At 40.7% G+C, this 21,694-nt stretch overlaps 1 protein-coding gene across 1 annotated transcript in view; it reads right to left on the reverse strand.

Moving 5' to 3' along the window:
- Positions 1-946: 946 nt before the first annotated feature.
- LOC124258107 (sulfotransferase 1C4-like) overlaps positions 947-21,694 on the reverse strand; it is an 82,831-nt gene continuing 62,083 nt past the window's right edge. The window contains exon 7 of the mRNA XM_046692173.1: positions 947-3,570. Within this exon, the coding sequence (XP_046548129.1) occupies positions 3,555-3,570 (16 nt within the window). The 3' untranslated portion in view covers positions 947-3,554. The remainder of the gene's footprint in view (positions 3,571-21,694) is intronic.

Here is a 21,694-nt window from a genome sequence, read left to right on the forward strand (position 1 = left end):
GGTATTTGTTACAGTATTGGTTATGAAACAATAGTTGCTCTATGCTGATTGTTCTTACAAAGTGGGTTACTGTTTTAGAGGTCAAATGTTTGTAAAAAATTCAGTTTTAACAGAGGCTGTGTTTGATTGACAAATCACTGATGAGTGTACCCATAACTACATAGGTTGGCAGAGATTTTTTAGAAATCTAAAGTTTTTGATGATATGTACTCTGAGTCAATGGTTACAGTTGTAAATTTCATACTTACATTTGTCGTTTAATACATTACAGTATGTATGTATTGTTGAAAACAAACCTGTGAAACAAGAAGCAAATGAGCTTGTATGGTTTGCCTTGAGCTATTAACATTTATTTCTACCAGTGAAGATCAGGGATGGAATTGGTCTCCAGCAACCCATGTTTATCGTATGAGGCGATCGGGTAGTCAGGCTCACATCGTATACAAATTACGCAGATCGATGCTCATGATATTGATCACTAGGTGGTCTGGTCCAGAATCGATTATTTACAGATCGCCGCCATATAGCTGGAATATTGCTGAGTGCGGCGTTAAACAACAAACAAACAATTATAAACTATTTGCTTGGATTTGTGATTATTGTTATGGTCAAGTGCTGGATACATTACATATGCTGCTTAAGTAATCAAGTATTTGAAGGTAAAGTTGCGTTAATTGTTTAAAGATAAGACATTCAGGTTCCACTTTTCGGTTACAGTATATTGTACTATTGCTAAATTGCTAAACCAGAGTTGCAGAACGTTATCCTACACAAGTCGGTTGCTGTGTTCAGTACAAGTGCGTATTGCAGTTTCTGTGTTCAGTGATCGAAGGTGTCTTAACGATTCGATGCAGTTTCTGTTCATAATTTATGATGTTTAAAGCTGCAAGTTATGACATTTGAAAATGCATTTTGATCAGTTCGTAAATATATACAAAGAAACAACTACATGTTTTTATTCTTTATTGTTACCTGCATTAACGAGCTTTACATAAACAAAATGAAAAACGAATGTTTTTGATTATTGATCGGTTCTAAAATAAACTAGTTCCCATCACTACTTTATAGACAGTCATTCCTGTACCGTCCAGTAGTCCTAATCCATCACAAAAATTAACATTGACATTGATAATGTGTCAAACATCCTTCGCGCATTTACAAAAGCCTTTGACTTGCTTCACAAAAGGATCGTCGGGCAGAATACGGTTCTCATGAAGAACCTCTACATAATCAAACAACACTTTCCCATTATGTTTGAAACATATAAACGATTGAGGAAGGAGTGTTACTATAGTGTATGTATTCCGTATTCTTTTTCTCCCTTATAATGGATCAGCTAATGCATGTAGGGCTTAGTTTGGTTTTCATTATACCAAGACATGTGGAAGAAAATCTATTTGGACGAAACATATTTCAGTTTGATTTGTTTTTCAATATTTACGATGACAGACTGATTGTTGACCTCAATTTCGGCACTGTGTCAGCATCATTTCGTGTTGAGAAAAAGAAACCAACATTTCACAGACAGCCATGCGGTACCATGCAAACTCCTCACAGCGCAAATACACGCAAGCTCCCTGGCTTCAAATATAATTTATGCAACAAAACGAGCAATCACAGCAGCGTAAGGTTAATGAGAACCGACAAAAAAGGCATTTGATCTGACAGACTACCTGTCTGTTTCTTGTTGCTAAATAACAACCTATTTCCCAAACGCTGTTCTTTACTTTCAGCATTGTAATCTCATTCTACACAGAGGTGATGATTCATAATTATCTAACTGTATTTTCCGGTCCATCGATCACCTGATGGTTTGCTTTGTTTACAGACCGCCGTCGTATAGCAGGAGTACTGCTGTGTGGGGCCAGGCAAAATACACTTTCATTTTCAGCCATTTTTGTTGTAAATGGCGGGTGCGGGACATGCTAACCCTTTTCGTGGCTCTCAAGCTTAAGTTGGCACAGCCCCCACGGCTTGTCGCCATACACAATGCTTTTCCAGAGAGTGGTTAAATGTGATATATGTGATTATACTTTTTACACTTTCAGTTAGCTTGTTATCGGCTAGACCAGTTACATGTATTTATCTGAATAGACCGTGGCTTGCAATTTCTCTTCTCTCGAAGAAAATCTGTTTTAGACCTAAAAGACAATATAGAAAAGTCACTTTTCACAAGACACAATTTGGACTGTGGACATTTATATGATTGCTGTGTCAAGAGCGAAACGTGGTTTCAGTCACAGTAAAATATGTATGAGATAGACATTTATAGGGCCTAGTCTTGAAACCTGATTTAAGAATAACTGTTCTGCTTATATTATTATGAACATATACGTTAATAAATGCAACTTGAATCTGCTGGAATGTCACAGGTTTGACCACGTTTGCCTTTGAAGCCTTATGTTTCGAAATAGTTCTGCTATTTCTAAAAGAGAGGAGAAACATTTTGAAGGCTTATAAAACACAAAGTATTAAAGACATACCAAATATAAGAGCTGTTTCAATCAAAATCCAATTGAAAACACAAAATGAGTCTTCCTTTCGGCAGGACAGCTACATTTCAAAAGTGATTTATAGTAGTTTACTTAAGACAATGGACCAACAACTCTGTTGAAATCAGCATGGTACAACGTTGCGTGTTGGGGGATGTGTTGGGGGAAACGTTCAGTTTGGAAACGTTGTCAGCAAAACTCTGACTGATAGACTGTTATCTTTATGTTGTCTTAACGTCCGGCGATCCAAAGTTTAGATTTAGCTTCCTTTTAGTTATTGAAGCTTACATACAATCTCTTCAAAACAGGACGTCACTGGAGTAGTGAATGAAGCTCACATAAAATACGCTCTAGTGTTAAATGTTACGCATTGAAAACTTTTAACGCAGACACCGAAAACTTGCACAGTTGCTCAGACTGTAAACTTTTATCAAGATATCAAATTGATAACATTTATAAAAATGAACAATATCTGGTGAGCATCTTTTCCTGAACGTGAAGTTTCCACAAACATAGTGTTTACCTATTATAAAGAACAAGCCTCTGTTCCAACAGAAACCTTTCTAAAGGACTTCAGATGTTAATATTGAACCATGCCAAGGCCATGTATCCATATCAACTACTCTTTGTTTTATATCGTCTCTTAATATTTTCTTTTCCCCAATACTAACAAAAGAAAATCGAGTAGTCAAACATCAGATTGTGTTTGCCATTATCCTGTTAGCATGTTTAGTTTGAAGCAATTGTGATTCCAATCCCTTTTCAGAAACCCTATCCTAAAGCTCAACGGGTCGACAACGGTTCTATATTTAATCAAACCTTGCACGCTGTAATGTCCAATGCCCCAAAGTTCCAGCAACCTGACAAGGTGAGAAAGGATATTTCATTCTCCATATGTTCTGCAAAATGAACATTGTGTAAAGTAGTACGAAATAGAACAGCAGCTATACATTGAATAGTCACATACTGTTGTATGGGCTATGTACATCGTTGTAATGGTTACTGAGTATTTGATTCCGTCATTATATATGACATTGCGTATAATGTATGTGGTACTTCTGCCTATGTCAGCGTGAACCTGATTTTGTCCTGGAACTTGCTGTCCTTCATCTTCTCCTGGTACACCTTTTCCAACATCTCGTTCTGTTCTGGTGTCAGCCAGTTCTGCCAGTCTCCCACTTGGCCTGGAACCAGTAACACGAGTTCACACTGATTCAGTGGGTAACTAAGCACCATCCTCTTCTCTGTCAGGCAGTGCAGCTAAATGTACGAGCACGACTTTGCTCTGCTACTAACTCCACCACAATGTCTGGGACTTCAAATCTTTTGGGAAATAGTGTTATATATAATTTAACGAATGTAATAAAAAGCATCATAAATGGTTATTTGCACATATAGTCATTCCAATAATGGTTGTCACCCCCTTCAATTTTTTAATTGGAGAGGGTGTGTCGGGGTGGGGTGTGAGGTGTCTGTGGGGTTGGGGTGGGAGGGGGGTGACAACCATTATTGGCATGAGTATATATTGCTACCCAGGTTACCGAAAAATGTTTGTTTTCGACTAGGTATACGTAGTGCTTTTCTGGAAGATCAACATATACAGTATATACTGGTGATCCCATGACGTAAACTAAAATTCGTTGGTTTCCGCTCTTTCAGTTATGGAGCTCAATCACAATGGAACCATCTACTATGGAACTATCTAACACAGACTATTAACATCCCATGACTCCTGCAAATGTGCCTTGAAAACATTCCTCTTAAAATGTATTACAGTATGTGAGTGAGGTTAGTTTTACGCCGCTCTCAGCAATATTCCAGCTATATGGCAGCGGTCTGTGATGAACAATCGAGTACGCAACTGGGAACCAGTCAAACAATCCAGTGAGTCTGACCACCCGATCCCGTTAGTCGCCTCTTACGACACGCATGGGTTGCTGAAGATCAATATTCTTCACGGGTATTACAGTGTTTAACAAAATATCCTGAAAAGTTTCAACCTTTTATGTACAAATGTTTTATTTATTATAGCACTCCTATCACCTTTATATGTAGCAGTTTCCATACTCTTTTGTATGGAATCAAGCGCAGTATAAATACACATATTATTATATTATTCAATTAAATTCTCTGTCTGGGCAGCGTGTAGAAAGGGAGTGGACATTGAGCTAATGATGGGACTTACCAGGACCACATAATCCCCTCTGTTATTTGTACCATGAACGTTGGACTAACCACGTGGAGCCTATGAACTTTCATAATCTTTCCACAATTTGACTGATTTGACTCCTAGCTAGGATGAACATATCACCACTTTCCCCTAAGGTCTCAAGGGCCCTTTTAACTAGTTTAGGTAGAATGCACAAAGAAAGGGTACTATCTTAGACTGACCGTGGCTCTTTTGTCCCAGACGCGACCACGCCGATGCAAACATGCTTGAGAATGTCTTCCCTTTCGCCCGACCACGGATGAGCACAGCAAAAACTTGCTTTGTCAATCTAGCTTCAACTATTGGGCTTTACAATGCAGATGAAACTTCAATCACCCCGTCGAGAGTGTCTACCAAAGTTGTTGAAACCGAGTACTTCCAATGCCACATTTGCCATTATGCCTTTAGCAACCATGAATCCTAAGAGATATATGCCAAACTGTGGGATTTAGAGCCACACAACATATAAACGGGCATAGGTAAGTTGGAAGCCATTTCGCTAACAATAAACCATTACATGGTGATTTTGTTTCAACAGTTTTAAACATCAGACATGTAAATTTGAAGAAATTTTGAAAGAAACGTATATATTGGGAAACAAACAAAAACAGTTACGTAGTTATATACCCTTGACTCCTGTAGCTTACCTTTCCTGTAAACAAAAAGTCGGCCATCGAACTTTGGATCATATGGTTCCTTGTCGTCTTTCATATTCTCAAAGGAACATTTCTCTGCCACGGCGCTGTGCAGCGAGTCATCAGCAGGTAGTCCCAGAAACACTGCCAACTTCCGGACTTCCTCCGAGGGGTTCTGAGGTCAAGGACAACAAAGTGTTTATACTATCAATGTACGGGATTCTGGTTTATAAGGGGACATGGTTGGTCCAGGCGTTCAAGTCATCACAATTCGCTTTCCAGAGTTGCGTCCCATGGGCACAGCAGAAGCCTGTAAACGTGGGTTCGAATCCAAGTTAGACCCAAGTTTCTATAACTGTCGACATCAGCACATGCTCCTTGTAAAGAGTAAAGGTCTAAGGCCTGCTTCACTAGGAGCCTTCCTTCCACATCAAGCATTACTGAAATATTGTTCACATTGACGTTTCACCCAACCAGCTTTAGAATATCATCCTTCATACAACGGTTCAGCCTATAAATTATGTTATGTAACACGAATGTTGCTGAGAAAGTTGTTAAACAAAAAAAGCAAAGCAAATGTTAGATGTGGATTTGTTTGGGGTCGTAAAATATATTTATTTTCTCTCTGAAACTTTATCTGTAAGCATAAGCTGTAAAATCACTGACCTGCTTCATGTCTTCATAGTACATTATGTGTATTGGGTGTCGGTGTTGCTGGGCCTCGATGTCCCTCTGCCACTCGAGGACATAGTCGAACCAGGATCCGTAGTCCGCTACACGAGGGTAATGATAAACATTATAAGATATGACTTGAAATACATCAGACACCGAAAAGGGGCTGAGGAGAGCTTTTGTGATCAGAATATGAAATGGAACTCTTTGCAAGGGTTCTTGGAGGTGAGTTTGTGTTAGAATTTGTTCACCGCGACTACACTGGATTGTCTACACTGATTCAGACTCAGTCATATATGGATCTTCTTCGTAAAACTGGATATTTTTTTGAGTGCGGTGTTAAACAAACAACAAATAAATGCCATACTTTTCCCAGCCAGGAAGAACGGGAGATGATCCTTTAAAGATCCATTGTAGTTCCCATATAGATTCTTGAAATATTTGTGATGGTTAAAGAAGGACACGGCAACATCCTTAGGATTTCTCAGGACAAAGATAATTCGACACTTCTTCTCTCTCGCTTGTACCGGAAGTTGGTTATACCGGACATGGGAGTTGAGGACGCGAGGGGATCCTGGGAATTCGTTTATGACTTCCTTTGGCTGGAGCTCCACCATGACTTTACTCTTCCAGTGAGGGATGGTCTCTGCTTTACCCTGGAGCAGCATGGATGTGATTTCCCAAAGCCAGTGTGCACCTGGGCGTCATGAGGCATTTACATTTACCATTGCACTTGTTATATTAGTTAGTACCGTATAAACCTGGCCATAAAAACTCACTCATTAAGACACTGTGGTCTTTAACGTGAAGGATGTATTTTCCTGACATGCATCATCCAAATCAGCACGCCCGACCGTCTAATAGGACAAGCATGGGGTGCTCAAGACAAATTCTAACCAATGATGTTCATGGGTGTGATTCATCAAGGCTAGATTTAGATTGATGTCCCTTTCCCTTTTCAGTTGTGGATATCCAAGAAACCAAGTCACCATGACCTGTAGCTGCCTTAATAGTAGCTATGTATCATTGTTAAATTAAGGGTTTTCAGAATATCGGCGCACGCTGTGGGGATGCGACTAGGTTCTTTTCCTCAGTCATTTACATCTGTGTGTTCAAATTCATGGAACGTGAAATGTAAATGACAATTCAAGAAACTTTCAGATTTAACAAAGACACTGGCGGCCCCCTCGTAAAGATGCTTATGATGTTGATCCCTGGATTGTCTGGTCCAGGTTCGATTATTTACAAACCGCTGCAATATGGCTGCGATACGGCTGAATGCAGACCTCATTTTTTGTCGTTGTATATTTGGAATCCCTGTGCTGTGGTTACGTAAGTTCAAACAAGGTATACTTTCATGGAGGTAAGAGACTAAGGAAAAGATTACCATACTGAGTTTGAAAGTATTTGAGTAACTTGTAGGCATTTACAAAGTGAATAAAATGTGCTGTAAATCCTACAGATGACATTGGATTCCGCTTCTAATGGGACTATCCTTTTCCTTATTGCTGACAGAAAACCTAATGTCACGCGCTGAAGATATACATAGGTATGCTTATATCAGTGAAGTTACCTGATTTGGGATAAGCCAGTAGTAAGATATCGTCATCCTTGACCTTCAGCATGCGACATGTCCTTGACTATTTCCGCGTCAACGATTGGATACCGAAAGCCATCGACCTCTAGGAAGCTGATAGAGTTACCTCCCATGTCGTGGTCCTCGACAACAGACATGCTGGAACGGCGGAAGTATCAACTGTGAGGACTGTACAGAAAATGAAAATAAAGAAGATTCCAACTGTGTTTATATTTCTTGTCATGTCATTCTTGAAATTCATTCCTACCTGTCTTTTTCAAATGAGCTTTCAGATTAAACGTCTACATCTTTCCATCATCTATATGATACTGCATTAGCAATACAGCTTGAAAAACGTAAATCACCCCTAAGGACGTGGACCGTTAACTGAACTGTGGTCAGGTTTAGCTCATGTGTGACGTGAGATAATAATGTTCTTTTAAGAAATTATTGCATGTGCACTTGGTGGAATGCGTTTCCCAAACACACCCATGGAGCATGTCCTGAATCAAACCTACGAAGTTTGACAGGTATTGTTTCGGTATTTCATCTCCAAGAGTTACGATGTTGAATTATATTTCGGTCTACATTATACGAAGAAGATTATCATGGGGTCAAAGATGGCAAATAATTGGTATCTGTTCTTTAAATCCATTAGTCCGGAAATGAATGTATACTACGTAGCCGACAGTAATTTGGTCAGTAAACATACGGACACCAATGAGATGAAGGATTGCCCGCGTTCTGGACAAAACAGGGTGGCGTCAGATCGTTAAGATAGGGCACTATTGAGGCTCACTCGACGAGAACCATTCTCCGCAAGCATTGATCTGAAGCACCCCTGGTTACCATTGGTCTCTATGAGAACAATCCGGAAATGGCTAATGAGAGTTGGGTACAACTCTAGAAGGGTCATCACCAACAAGCATGTTTGGCTTGGTGTGGGGATGTTACTCTCATGACTGTGTCCCTATTATGGTGACATACCTTCAGTTGCTGGTGATCTCCGGCCCGTTTTTCATATTGTATTGTCCATAAAAGTTTGTATATGTTGACAGTTACAAGGTAGTTTTATAATTCGGTTGCTTTTTAACGTCACGATATGGCCGAAATATTGCGGATGTGACTATACATCTTAACTCACTTACTCTCATGATTGTAAACTCGACATGGTGGCAATAAGTGGAATTCAAGGGATCAGTATATCCAGGAAGTGCTGAACCAAGCTGTTATCTCCCATTTAGAATATAATCCTCTTCCAACAAGGAAGTGTGTGTGTGTCTGTGTGTCTGTGTGCGTGTGTTATGTTTCATGTCGTTCATGCAGTTATCCTCTCGCGTGGAGGGTAAACTAGATATTGATTGTACAACATTCCCAGTATACAAGTAAACACGGCATTATGCCTGATACTGTCTCTTGCTCACAGGTATCATTTTGAGCCCAAACAAGTTATTTGTGGATAGTGCCATATCCATCATGGAAATGTGGAAGGAAACTATCCTTTTCTAACTCGATCTTGATCAGTTTTACCAACGTATAATGTATAAACTGACGTTGGCCTAAACATACGACTTTTGGAAAATGACCGGGGTGCTTGACATTTTTCCAGGTGTATAGATACTACCCATTAATAGTTTAGACTCACTAGTGTAAATGCAGCCACTTACTTCAGTCAACTGTTCTGAACTCATCTTAGCAAAATATCCCATACTGTTTAACGGTACTGTTCACACATGAATTGATGTATTAAAAAACAAATTCGTAACGTTGAAAAGATTGTTGTCATGAGTTCAATAAATGATAAAACTGAAAATTAGCGAATTCGTAACAAAACTTTACACCAAAACGCAGCAGTTCACTTGTACGATATTTACACATGCTTTTCAGCAATTTGATGCATGTTCTTCGTGCAATTCATCTGCATAAGGTTTAGCAGTTGGTTCCCCCAAGTTAGTGGAGAAATTCATTTTCAATGTCACACACACACACACACATTTATACATATATACACACATATAAAGTGAGTGCTTTAGGTAAGTCTAAACTTTTGATTTTGATGGGTAGTATATAATGTACACCGCTCCTGCCATTATTGGCTCCATCGATGCATATACTTTTCATGTGCTTTACATAAACTATACATAAATATGTACAGATTGTACTTTGCGCCCTCCGCATGGGTTATGCCGTATCTCCCTTATGGTCCGAATGAGATATGTGGGATAACGTTTCTAGTTACATATTTTAGACATTATCTTGAACTGTTCATAGTATCCAATTTGACCTGGATTCGATCTGTTCGGTTCCAAAATATTTCTATGTTCTACTGAAGAACCTGAAATATGGCATGTGTTCCTTCTGAGTATGAAATCATGGTTACTTTTAATAATAATTGACCTGACTCAGCTGCTGGCGATACATAACGCATTTTTATGTTGAATTGTCCTAAAGTTATACTATAACTAGTTTTAATTATATCTGTGATTTTCTAGTTAATTTTACTGTTCTTCGTTGGCTGTACAAATTACTAACATCTAAATTGGTGGTGTAAACCCAGCTACGGTCCATGCAGGAAACAAAAGTACTGTAAGTCCCCATGGTCCCTAGTATGGTGATCTACCTTCAGTTGTTGGCAACATATAGCCTGTATAGTTGTTGTTGACCTATAGCCTGATTATATATTGTATTGTCTTCAATACTTGTTGTAGTCACGATATGGCTGAAATACTATCGATGTGACTTAAAATCGTAACTCACTCACTCGTTGACTGTTTTGTTATAATCTAACCTTATACATCATGAAGGTATAACCTTTTAGTCACGATATGGCTGAAACGTTGCTGGCTATAACTCCAAACTCACTCACTTTTAATAATAATTAATGTGAAAACAATGTAAACATCTAATGCTCACGAAACAAAACAAATAGAAAACTGAAAGTTTGCATGAATGATAACAAGTTAAAGTTATGCCTGGTAAAGGGCTAAGTTTGGTTTTACGCCATTTATGTCAATGTTCCAGCAATATCACGGCGGGGGACACCAGAAATGGGTTTCACACTATGTACCCATGTGGTGAATCGAACCCATGTCTTCGGCGTTAACCACTAGGCTACTCCACCCCCCCAAATCAGTGCGAGGTTGAGTTTTGTACATGACTGCACAAAGTCTCTAAAACTCGAAATGTGTCGGTTGTGTGTCGTTATAAAAACAGCAGAACGAACAAAAGCATCTGCCCCACCGCATTTTAAGGGGCTAAGTAGGTAAAGGCTATTATTAGTCGCCATTAACAAGTAGGCATATTTCGTGAGTTGAAAAGACCTCAAACACAATTCTCTAAAAAGGTTTAAATATCGTGTTACAAGACAGAAAGCTGTTACAAAGGTTTTGAACATTTCATTTTTACAGCGACATGGAGAGTCCTTGTGCTGATATGCCTTCGTTGACAGTATGCTGTAACGTAAGTCACGAACGGTTGATATGGACACCCACTCATGAAATGAGTAGTTAGCTGTATATTCTTAGCGGCACTGAAAACAACACTATTGTGACGACTAAGGTGAGGATATGTATTGAAACAAAACGAACATAGGACAACCTGGGCTGGGTGTAAACAAAGCGGATTGTAGATCGACACCTGTTGAGAAAACACAAACGCACACAGGCATGTTAAACGCCAGTTGAGTTCATCTCACTCTTCCATGGTTTCTCTGTGTATGTACACATGACGTACACACCGTGCCATGTGAAACACTGACTGGCGAAGTATGGTTTTACGTCGCTTTTAGCAATATTCCAACAATATCACGACGGGGACCAGAAATGGGCTTCACACATTGCACCCAAGTGGGGATTCGAGTAGCGTGAAACAAGATGACCAGTTTGCAGCGGCTAGACACATGACAAATCCAGTGAACTACTAATGTACTTGGGGGCGGTGGGGTAGCCTAGTGGTTAAAGTGTTCGCTTGTCACGCCGAAGACGCGGGTTCGATTCCCCACATGGGTACAATGTGTGAAGCCCATTTCTGGTGTCCCCCACCGTGGCATAACTGGAATATTGCTAAAAGCAACGTAAAATTAAACTCACTCACTGCTCCATGTATTTGAAATTGCGGTACGTATCAAATTAGGTGCTATAACTGTGATTGCTAAAGGGGTTACTTCATTTTACATGTCATATACGTCTTTAACGGTTTTGGGAATAAAATGACTCGTTGCAACATTCACATTCATGGCTTGTGTGACGTAGTTTATAACCCCACAACTCTAGCAATGGTTTAGTTTATCTTAACGTACACTTAACAAGACACACGGGCAATGGTGCCTTAGTTGTCTTTCGTTGTGTCGAACCCTGATTATTATCCCCCCAACGCGTCCGTCCGTGCAAATTCCGGAGCAGAACAGAAAAAAAAACGTTCAATATTTCTTCACCAAACTTTGCACATAGACAGGTCTGGTAGTTTCAGATTTCTGAATAAAATATTTTAGTTTCCATGGCAACAACTTTAACTCGACTGACATTGGTGATAGTGCTCTTTTCCGGAGCAGAACTTAAAAACCGTTTATCATTTCATCAACAAACATGGCAGATAGATAGGTCTGGTTGTGAACTTGTGCGTTTTGGTAGTTTCTGATTTCTGAATAAAATCATTTTTGCGTTTCCATGCCAACAAGTCTGACCTCGACTGAAATTGATCGTAGTTATCCTTTCCGTAACAGAAATTAAAACCTTTCTATACTCTCTTTCTACTTTGTGGAATGGCATAAATCAACAGTAACACTCTATATCGACATTACTGAGGTAACTGTACATGTGACAGCCATAACTGGTTGACGTATTCATTAAGAGTATTTTACCATTCCGGGAGATATTGATGACTTTGTCTTCTTGTGTTTCTAATCTTGTTAGCACGACATCCTGCCATTTTATCCGCCTACGCAAGGGAGAGTGTCTTGTAGAGTCCCGTATCCCAGTGACAGAGAACGAAACCCACCCATCGGGAAGTCAACTGACAGAGGAGTTACAGAAGCCTCATAAAGTCCCGTGTCCTGGGTTACGATCCCACACACAACGTCACGATCCACTCACAGAGGAGTTTCAGAGCCTCGTGGAGTCCCGGGTCACGATGACACACAACGAATCCACTCACAGAGGAGTTTCAGAGCCTCGTGGAGTCCCGGGTCACGATGACACACAACGAATCCACTCACAGAGGAGTTTCAGAGCCTCGTGGAGTCCCGGGTCACGATGACACACAACGAATCCACTCACAGAGGAGTTTCAGAGCCTCGTGGAGGAGATGAACAAACCCACTGGTGGAAAGTTGGACCGTGGAGCCACGGAGAAGACACACAACAGAGCCTCGTGGAGTCCACGGGTCACGATGACACGATGACACACAACGAACCCACTCACAGAGGCGTTTCAGAGCCTCGTGGAGTCCGGGTCACGATCACGATTCACAACAGTTGTTTCAGAGCCTCATAGCGTCCCGGGTCACGATGACAAACAGCGAACCCACTCACGGATGAGTTTCAGGGCCTCGTGGATTCCTGGGTCACGATGACATCCATGGTGGAGTTTAGATGCTTTGTGGAGTTTGGTGTCACGGACACAACGGGCCTACCAATGTCGAGTTTAACACTGTTTTGATCCCCGATCAGGATGGAATAGGGCCACGGCAAAATATTCTAATCATTAAAGCCTCAAACCCAAGTGCCACACAAGGAAAACTACCTGTGAGGGAATTACTGTACCGGACTCCCGGATCACGATCTCAAACAAGCAAGATCTGAAGTGTCATATGGAGGCATAGGTTACAATGACACACAACAACGCCATTGATCAAATAACCACAGCGATCATATAACGCTGAGCACACACTGGCAAGTGCGTCTAGGCTGACAATCAACATATGCAATTTGATCAAGTCTATCAAAGTGCACAATTCGTAAATATGAGCCTTGCAAAAGATACAACAGTTCAGTAAGTTTGTGTGAGTGAGTTTGGTTTTACGCCGCTTTTAGCAATATTCAAGAAATATCACAGCGGGGGAGAACAGAAATGGGCTTTACACAATGTTACCATGTCGGGAATCGAACCCGAGCCTTTGGCGTGACGAGAACGCTTTTATCACTGGGGACCCAACCGCCCCTGATGAGTTTGAGAATGAATGGAAGAATTTTGATTTACGCCGCATCAGAAATTTTCCAGATAGAAGTAACTATGAATTCCAACATGTGCGCATAACGACCAGTACTAAACAGTATGATGTCAAAGCCAATTTATAATATCCGCCTGGAAGTTTAGAAATGTTTCGTTAAAGCCTAAGTAAATGTAGTAAAGTTAAAGCTTCTTACTCGTATCCACTATTCCAGATTGCAGTGGTACTGTATTTTAATAGGGGGCGGTGGGGTAGCCTAATGGTTAAAGCGTTGGCTCGTCACGCCGAAGACCCGGGTTCGAATCCCCACATGAGTACAATGTGTGCAGCCCATGTCTGGTGTCCCCCGCCGTGATGTTGCTGGAATATTGCTAAAAGCGGCGTAAAACCAATCTCAGTCATTCAGTCAGTATTTTAATAGAATGCAAAATAAGCACATAGATCATCCCAACAAAAAGAGTATCGCTTTACTTTAAAACAGAAAATAATACTTTTCATGTTGATAATTAGCTTATTTATCCAGTTTTCTTACCTCGATGAGAGTGAGGGGTGTGCAATGAAGTCTGGGGTCTTTGTCGGGGCAGCTGTTTGAACAACGCAGCCTTCCACTATCTGTATTTTGTTGTTTAACGCTTCACTGCGCAGTTACAGCTGCAATTACTCCAGTCAAGGCCAACCATTATCTACTCACGTCGCCCGGGAATTTGTTACTCCATATGAGACATGCAGAATTGATTCGGGATCCTTTGTTGTAAGCATTCGAAAATAGCTTTCCAACTTTTACTAGATGTCATTTGTTATCTCTCGCATTGTCGATTGTAAGGGGAGTAGTTCGTGTTATAGAGTTCTAGTTTTTCGCCGCATTTAGCAATATTCCAGCAATATCACGGCGGGGGACACCAGAATTTTACTCATGTGGAGAATCGAACCCGGGTCTTTGGCGTGACGAGCGAACACCTTAACCACTAGGTTACCCCTCCGCTCCTCGAGTTAGAGATTGAATGGTTAGGTATATGTTTTACTGTTTTGTGAGGGTTAAGAGGGGTATGTGTTTCAATGGACGTGTGTGGTTTTGGAGGGCTTTGACTAGTCACAGATGCTGGTGTGTCGGCAAACATGTTTGTGTCAATGAGCGCTTAGAAATGAGTCGTGAAATGTGTGCATTTGTGCGTCTTATGAATGATAACAAGGTTGCCTGGTCAACAAAGATGCGTGTGGAACTGTAAATAAGATCATTGGAATTACGAAAGTTGAGCAGATTGAAGTACTGTTTAAGAATAGAATTGAAACTTTCCTTGTCCAATTACACACGTTGAAGTCTGCACACACACATACACGCACTTGACCTTGCTGCAAGTGGTGGTGCTGACTGACGTCTTTATACCCGTCTCCACAGTTCCTCTTTCACTGGTATTCACTATTCAAAGCTTGTAAATAGGCCGGCCAATTCATCACACTGGGCCCATCTTGTTGTTGCGTGAAGGCCGGTGCATCTACACGTGCGTTATCATCCTGGAAGATCAGCTGACATTGAGGTCGTCGGTGACGTCGGTGACGTCGGTGAGTATGTTCTTACTCCTTCATCAGGTAGTAAAGAATATACTCCAAAACGTCTATTTTCTCGTAATAATGATGTTGACATTTATAAATGTTCACCATTTAGTTACGAAAATAGTTGGACCAATTAGTGACGGTCTTCATGCGTATTTTAAGTTGAATGAAGTTTCAAATACAACCGATCATTGAAAATATCAAATACGGCTTGTGTGAACACATTTCCTAGCAGTGACAATCAGCCCCAGCTGCACGCTCAGGATTAAATTAAAGAACTTATTCCTTTATTAATATTCCCTTAAACGATTCCAGCTGTATCATTATTACGAGGACTGACATGGAATCTGTTGAAGTCAGTTGAAACTAGATCATTTTACCTGTAATCTGATCTGGGAACAAGGTAAACAAGGCGACATACGGACATCCTTCAATACAATTGTACACTGTCATACAACTATGTGTTTAGTAAACTTGTTACCGACATCGATCCCATGATGTACACGCGCAACAGAGTATAGAGGTACATATGTTTGCTTTTGCTATTTACATGTAGTCCACTAGAACTGATTCCCGAGTATTTGGTTTCAGACTACAAGTTCACGATGAAGCAAAGATTTTTGTATACGTATGGAAGGGTTTTGTGGCTTTCGTTTACTCGATCGCTGACAATCTCATATTTCACACCCCCTGTTATGTTTTCACTTTACGGTAGTGTGAATCTGACTTTGTTCTTGAACTTGCTGTCCTTCATCTTCTCCTGGTACAGCTTGTCCAAAATCTCGTTCTAATCTGGTGTCAGCCAGTTCTACCAGTCACCCACGTCTCCTGGAATAGTGCGGCGTTAAACAACAAACCAACCAGTCGTCTTCTTTTGTTGCAGATATCTCTAAAGATCCGTTTGTTGTTTTTACTCAGTCAGTATGATTTATGTTCAGAAAAAACGGGCACTTAAAAGAACTAAACGAGTCTTTTCCTAAACATGAAATTGATTGAAATACTTTCTGCGAACTCTTGATAATGTACACTTAAATGTTATGTATGCTGTCGCCCGAACTTCACTCAGTTTCCAAACGAAACACCTGCTGATGACAAAACAACACCAATGAAATAACGATGTCAAGGAAAACTAACTTAAACAAAAAAACAACAAACTATTTCCTGGTTTGAGGTGTGACATTAACTGATATCATCGGGGATGCCAGTGTCAAGGAAGCAAAAGTCAATATATACTAGGCACATAAAGAAACTGTGCATACAAAAATTTAAAATCTAAATTTATCAAACCTGTGTAGACACATAAGGATTTAAACTCAGAAATTAGTGGCATGTATCCAACATGCATGCACGTGCCACATTCCGTGACGTCAGTTGGTTCGTCCTTGAGACGTGCAATACGTTGTTGCATGTGCATTCCGGGAAAGAGAAACAGAGCAAATGAATGTCACACAATGCTGTCACTTGGGAAAGCTCAACCCGTGCCATTGCGATCGTTCAAAAAATTAAACGGTAGTGAAACGCATAGCATGCCAAAGCTCACGACTGCACAACGTCATGAGGCCATTTGGATGGTCCGTTGGGGAATGTCTCAACGAAAAGTGGCTGCACATTTCAACTGCCACCGGAACACCATTTCTGCACTGGTGAGACGCTACCAGAACACAAATGACATCATCGATCGGCCACGTTCTGGACGTCCATGTGTACCAACGCCAAGACAGGACAGATGGATGAGGGTGACCCATCTTCGCCACAGGTTTCAGACTGCAGTGATGACTACCCGAACCGTCCCAGGACTTCGCCGTATCCATCTCAACACAGTTCGACAACGTTCGTCTACGCCGTCTTCCTCATCCGCCAGAAAACGTCCTTGACCTTGCAACAGAACTTGAGAGAATCTGGCGTGACATCCCACAAGCCTTCCTTTCACGTTTGATAGGCTCTATGCGTCGTCGATGCACTGCTGTTCTCAATACCGATTGTGGACATACCCGCTATTGAGCTTGTGACATGGTCGTTTGACCCCTGTCCCGCTTGTGGACTCGTGACGTCATTGTGATTGGCTCTTCAATTGAAATTCTCCCGACTTATTATGGTCTCATGATCCCTCCATTACAGTTTATATGTACCTTTGACATTGTTATCGTACTTATCAACTGGGATAATATTTTGACAATACACTGTTTCTTTATGTGGCTAGTATAGTTTTTAGTTTGTCATACTAGTTTTATATCTATATCTGTGATCCTATGGTTATTTTACTATCCTTCGTTGACAGGGTTTTATAATTTGACGCTATTTTTTATTCAAATCCTCGTCACGATATGGCTGCAATATTGCCGATTAGACGCTAAATGTTTCCTCACTCAGCCATTTCTGGTATCCCTGGAATATTGCTAAAAGTGGAGTAAAACCATACTCCATCACAACGCAAAGTAACTGGGAAAATAACCACTGCAACAATGTTGAAAAAATCTTCGAACATTTAGTTTTAATCGTTAGGAAGAGAAAACATTTTGAAAGAAAAAAAATATAAGGTAGAGATTTTGAAATGAATTTATAATGCCACTTAAAATCAAACCTTCATCTTTGTGCCATAACAGGTGAAACAAGCAACAGCAGTTATGTCGTAGCTCCTTCAGCTTACCTTTCCTATAGACCACAAGTTGGCCATTGAACTTGGGATCATTTGGTTCTTTATCCTCCTTCATATTCTTAAAATACCATTCATCTCCCACGGCGCTGTACAGTGAGTCATCCTCCGGTACTTCCAGAAACACTGCCAACTTCCGGATTTCCTCCAAGGGGTTCTGTGGAGAATGCCAAGGCCATAAATTGTTATTCATATGCACAGGGGGGTTGTGGTTTGGAAAAGTGTTCCCGGCGTCCAAGGAGTCGATTGCAATTCACTTGGCAGGAATGCGCCAGACCTCTCTGATCGTGGGTTCGAATCCAGGTGATATGTTATGAAACATGCCTATGCTGGTGGGTTTTACCAAATTTGTAAAGCTCTCAGACCTGCATCAACAGGAGTTGTTCAAAGAGACGTTACAGCCAAATGATTCACTAAATCTTGTCTGAACAGGACCCTTCAAACTAAGTCTGATGATTTTTTGGGTCAAAACTCGATTTAGTAAAAACGATACTATGTTGCACAAATATTTTTGAGAGTGGTGTTTAAGAAGAAAGTGAAGACGTGGGTTGTGATAGAATTCTTTTGTGAAGCTTTATCAGTGATCACACTCTGCCAAAATTAACTTCTTGGAGAGGCATTTAGAAGTTGGAGCAGTAAGGAAGGATAACAATAAATGGATGAACACCTTCTTTATTGCTGTGAGAGCGACGTTTCGGTGTAGGTTATCCGTTATCAAGCCAGTGATGAACAACAAAACTGACTGACTGAGTTTGGTTTTACGCCGCTTTTAGCAATATTCCAGCAACATCAAGGCGTAGGGACAGGATAATTCACAGTCATTTGATGTAATCATTCCAAAATAGTTTTCAAACTTTTACTAGTTGGCATGTATAATCTCACACATTGCGACAGGAAGAGAGAGGGCGATAGAGCTATTGACTTGTAACAGGATGGTTTGTCGGTAAGGGTGTATTGGGTGCTTTGACTTGTAATAATTTAAAGGTTGAAGTGAAACTTGTGACAGAGGTTATTTTGGGGAAGGATGCGTATACTATTGGGTGCTTTGACTGGTAACGGGTTGGTTTGTGGATAAAGATTTGCATGTCAGTGAGCTCTCTCACATGCGTCGACAAATGTATGCGTTATTGAGGCTTTGAAAATATGTTTTGGCACATGAATATATGATTAAACTTTGAAGATTTCATTAGTCACATTAAGAATTGAAAATATGACTATATATTTCCTATCGTAGATCACATTTCAATATATGACGTGTGCATTACAAGCTATATTATTCCGCCTTTTTTGTGACAATCATAACTCAATAACCAGGAACCAGAAACTGTTTAAAAAAGAGTTCACGAAGGTGCCCCAGATTCTGAAGCAGTTACCACTAAATTCTCAAGGCTCTGGCTCAATGGCGAGAGGCAGATTATTGAAAATCCATTACACAATTTCAAATGCAACAGCAAATGTTTCCAGAACTACCAACCATATCATTAGCACGAGGATTACCACAGATCCTAGCAAACAAGTTGGAATAAGAATGTTTTAACATCTTTAATTTGGGTAGTAGGGTTGTGTGTTTCTTATCTTGTAGGCGATGTACACGATGCATTGTCTTCGAAACACATGACACCTCTCCATCCTTCCATACCACTGTACGCAAAAACACGAGTTTGCTATTTAATTATGGAGACGTACATGGCGACAATGTAACTGCTAATTCTTTGTTCTTTGAGTTACATATGTTTACATTTACAAGTCCATTATATATCTGATGAAACGCTAGGACATTCGGAGCTATTTTAACCATTTCAAGGCTGTTGGACAGAATCAAGTTGAGGTTGATTTCGTTTATGCCGTGTATGTATTGCTGGACGGTACGGCGATGGTAGAAAACCAGGTGAAATCATTCACCAAGTCTGCCCAGAATCGGTCATTTGAGGAGAAGATATGTTAGAAACAGAAATGCAGTGTGTGGAACAGAATAGCAGTATAACTGACTCATTCGCCCGGATGAAGTATGCGTGTTCTTCCTTGGCACAAACAGCATATCCTAGACGTTGTTTCCATTATCACCTTAACCGTGCTTGTTGCTCTGAGCCTCAGCATGTCCAGGGCGTCATGGAAAATGGTGCCTGTATGGAATAGGTCCATCTGCAGCAGAAGACAAATTCCTGCCAACAAACCTGTTGTTTTCTTAAAATTGAATGAATGTATCCGTGTTATTGAATGCATATGCGGACCTCGCTTTTGTAATGTCTTGCTTGGGTCCCAAGTACACTGTCGTCAGACTACCAACTGTTCTTGGCGCCCTTGGTTTGGTACCTCCTGATCTGTTGGCGCAGGGTGAATAAACCGTTGACTTCCAATTCCCACATTGGCACATGGGAACGTATGACGAATCATTTACATTCTTCTAAAATATATAGTTTTGTTGGTTATATACTCCCCAGTATACGGAAATAGAGTGTACAATGATCTTTTGACCGGATACAATGCCAGTGCTTTGCGCCTTCATTGACTTTATGGAGAACATTCATTATGTACATTCATTATTTCTGGTTTATAATGCACTGATTAAAACAGCTGGCACATAAAGGGTTCGGGATCTCCTGGCACTGTCATCATCAGCTCAGGACCTTTGCCCTATCACTAGTAACCAAGACAGTTCATGGGACGTCTCCCAGGAAGCGCTGTCTAGTCAAACACACCAAGAATAATCTGGACAGCAGTTGTCCACTACATTACCCTGAGTTTCAGAGGGGTTCTGTTCCTGGCAGCCTACCAAGATCATGCCATTCATCAGAGGTATCATACCTCTGGGTCCTACCAAAGCTATGGTGCCAAACACAAATGGGAATAAGATGTCTTGGTGCAAGACGTTTTCCCCAGAAGGAAACAGATAAATAATATAAATGATTTTTCAAAACGCGATACGGTCAGACCAACAACCCTGTTGAAATCAACAACCCAAACGATGCCGATGCGTTGGAGGACACTTTGGTTTTAGAGACGACGCTGACAACTGACATGTAGTTAATATCTTATTTTGAAAAGAAAAACACACACTCCGACATCCACCCGTTTTAATTTCCAATTGTTGAGTTAAAGTTGTACAGTGAATGAAATTCACATAACATAAATTCTAATGTCACGTCAGCATCAACATTATTATTGTTCACAGTTGATTTGACCGTAAACTCTTAGCCCCAGGTTACATATATTGTTGTCAGCAATAGTTGAAAAATATCTCTTCCTAAACATTCAATCTTTTACATTCAAAAGAATACGTAGTATTTATCAGTTTCTCCAAATTTAAAGAATACCCTCTGTTAGCTGGACCGCCTCCGTGGTATAGTGGTTAGAGCGCCCGCCCGGAGAGCGGAAGGTCGCGGGTTCGATCCCCGACCGAGTCATACCACAAGACGTTAAAATATCGTACTTGTTGGTCCCTGCCTGGCGCTCGACATTAATGGGTGCATCAAGGACTGTCGGCTCGGAGTCAGTATAATGTGACTGAGTCGGGTATTCATGCTTCACTGCGGCATGATATCTCAGTGGGCTAGCACTATAAAATCAGCTTAAGTCTTGGGTAGTACAAGCAGCCGCACATACACATACACACACACGCATGCACGTTGTCATATGAGCGAAATATTCTCAAGCACGACCTTAAACCCAATTTCAACTCATCCCTGTCAGCTGTGATACAGCCCAACAACAGGGCCTCTTTAAAAGAGATTTCTTTTGACC

Source organism: Haliotis rubra, unplaced genomic scaffold (assembly GCF_003918875.1).
Source record: "Haliotis rubra isolate DU_JTF1 unplaced genomic scaffold, ASM391887v1 Scf682, whole genome shotgun sequence".
NCBI classification, from domain to species: Eukaryota; Metazoa; Mollusca; class Gastropoda; order Lepetellida; family Haliotidae; genus Haliotis; species Haliotis rubra.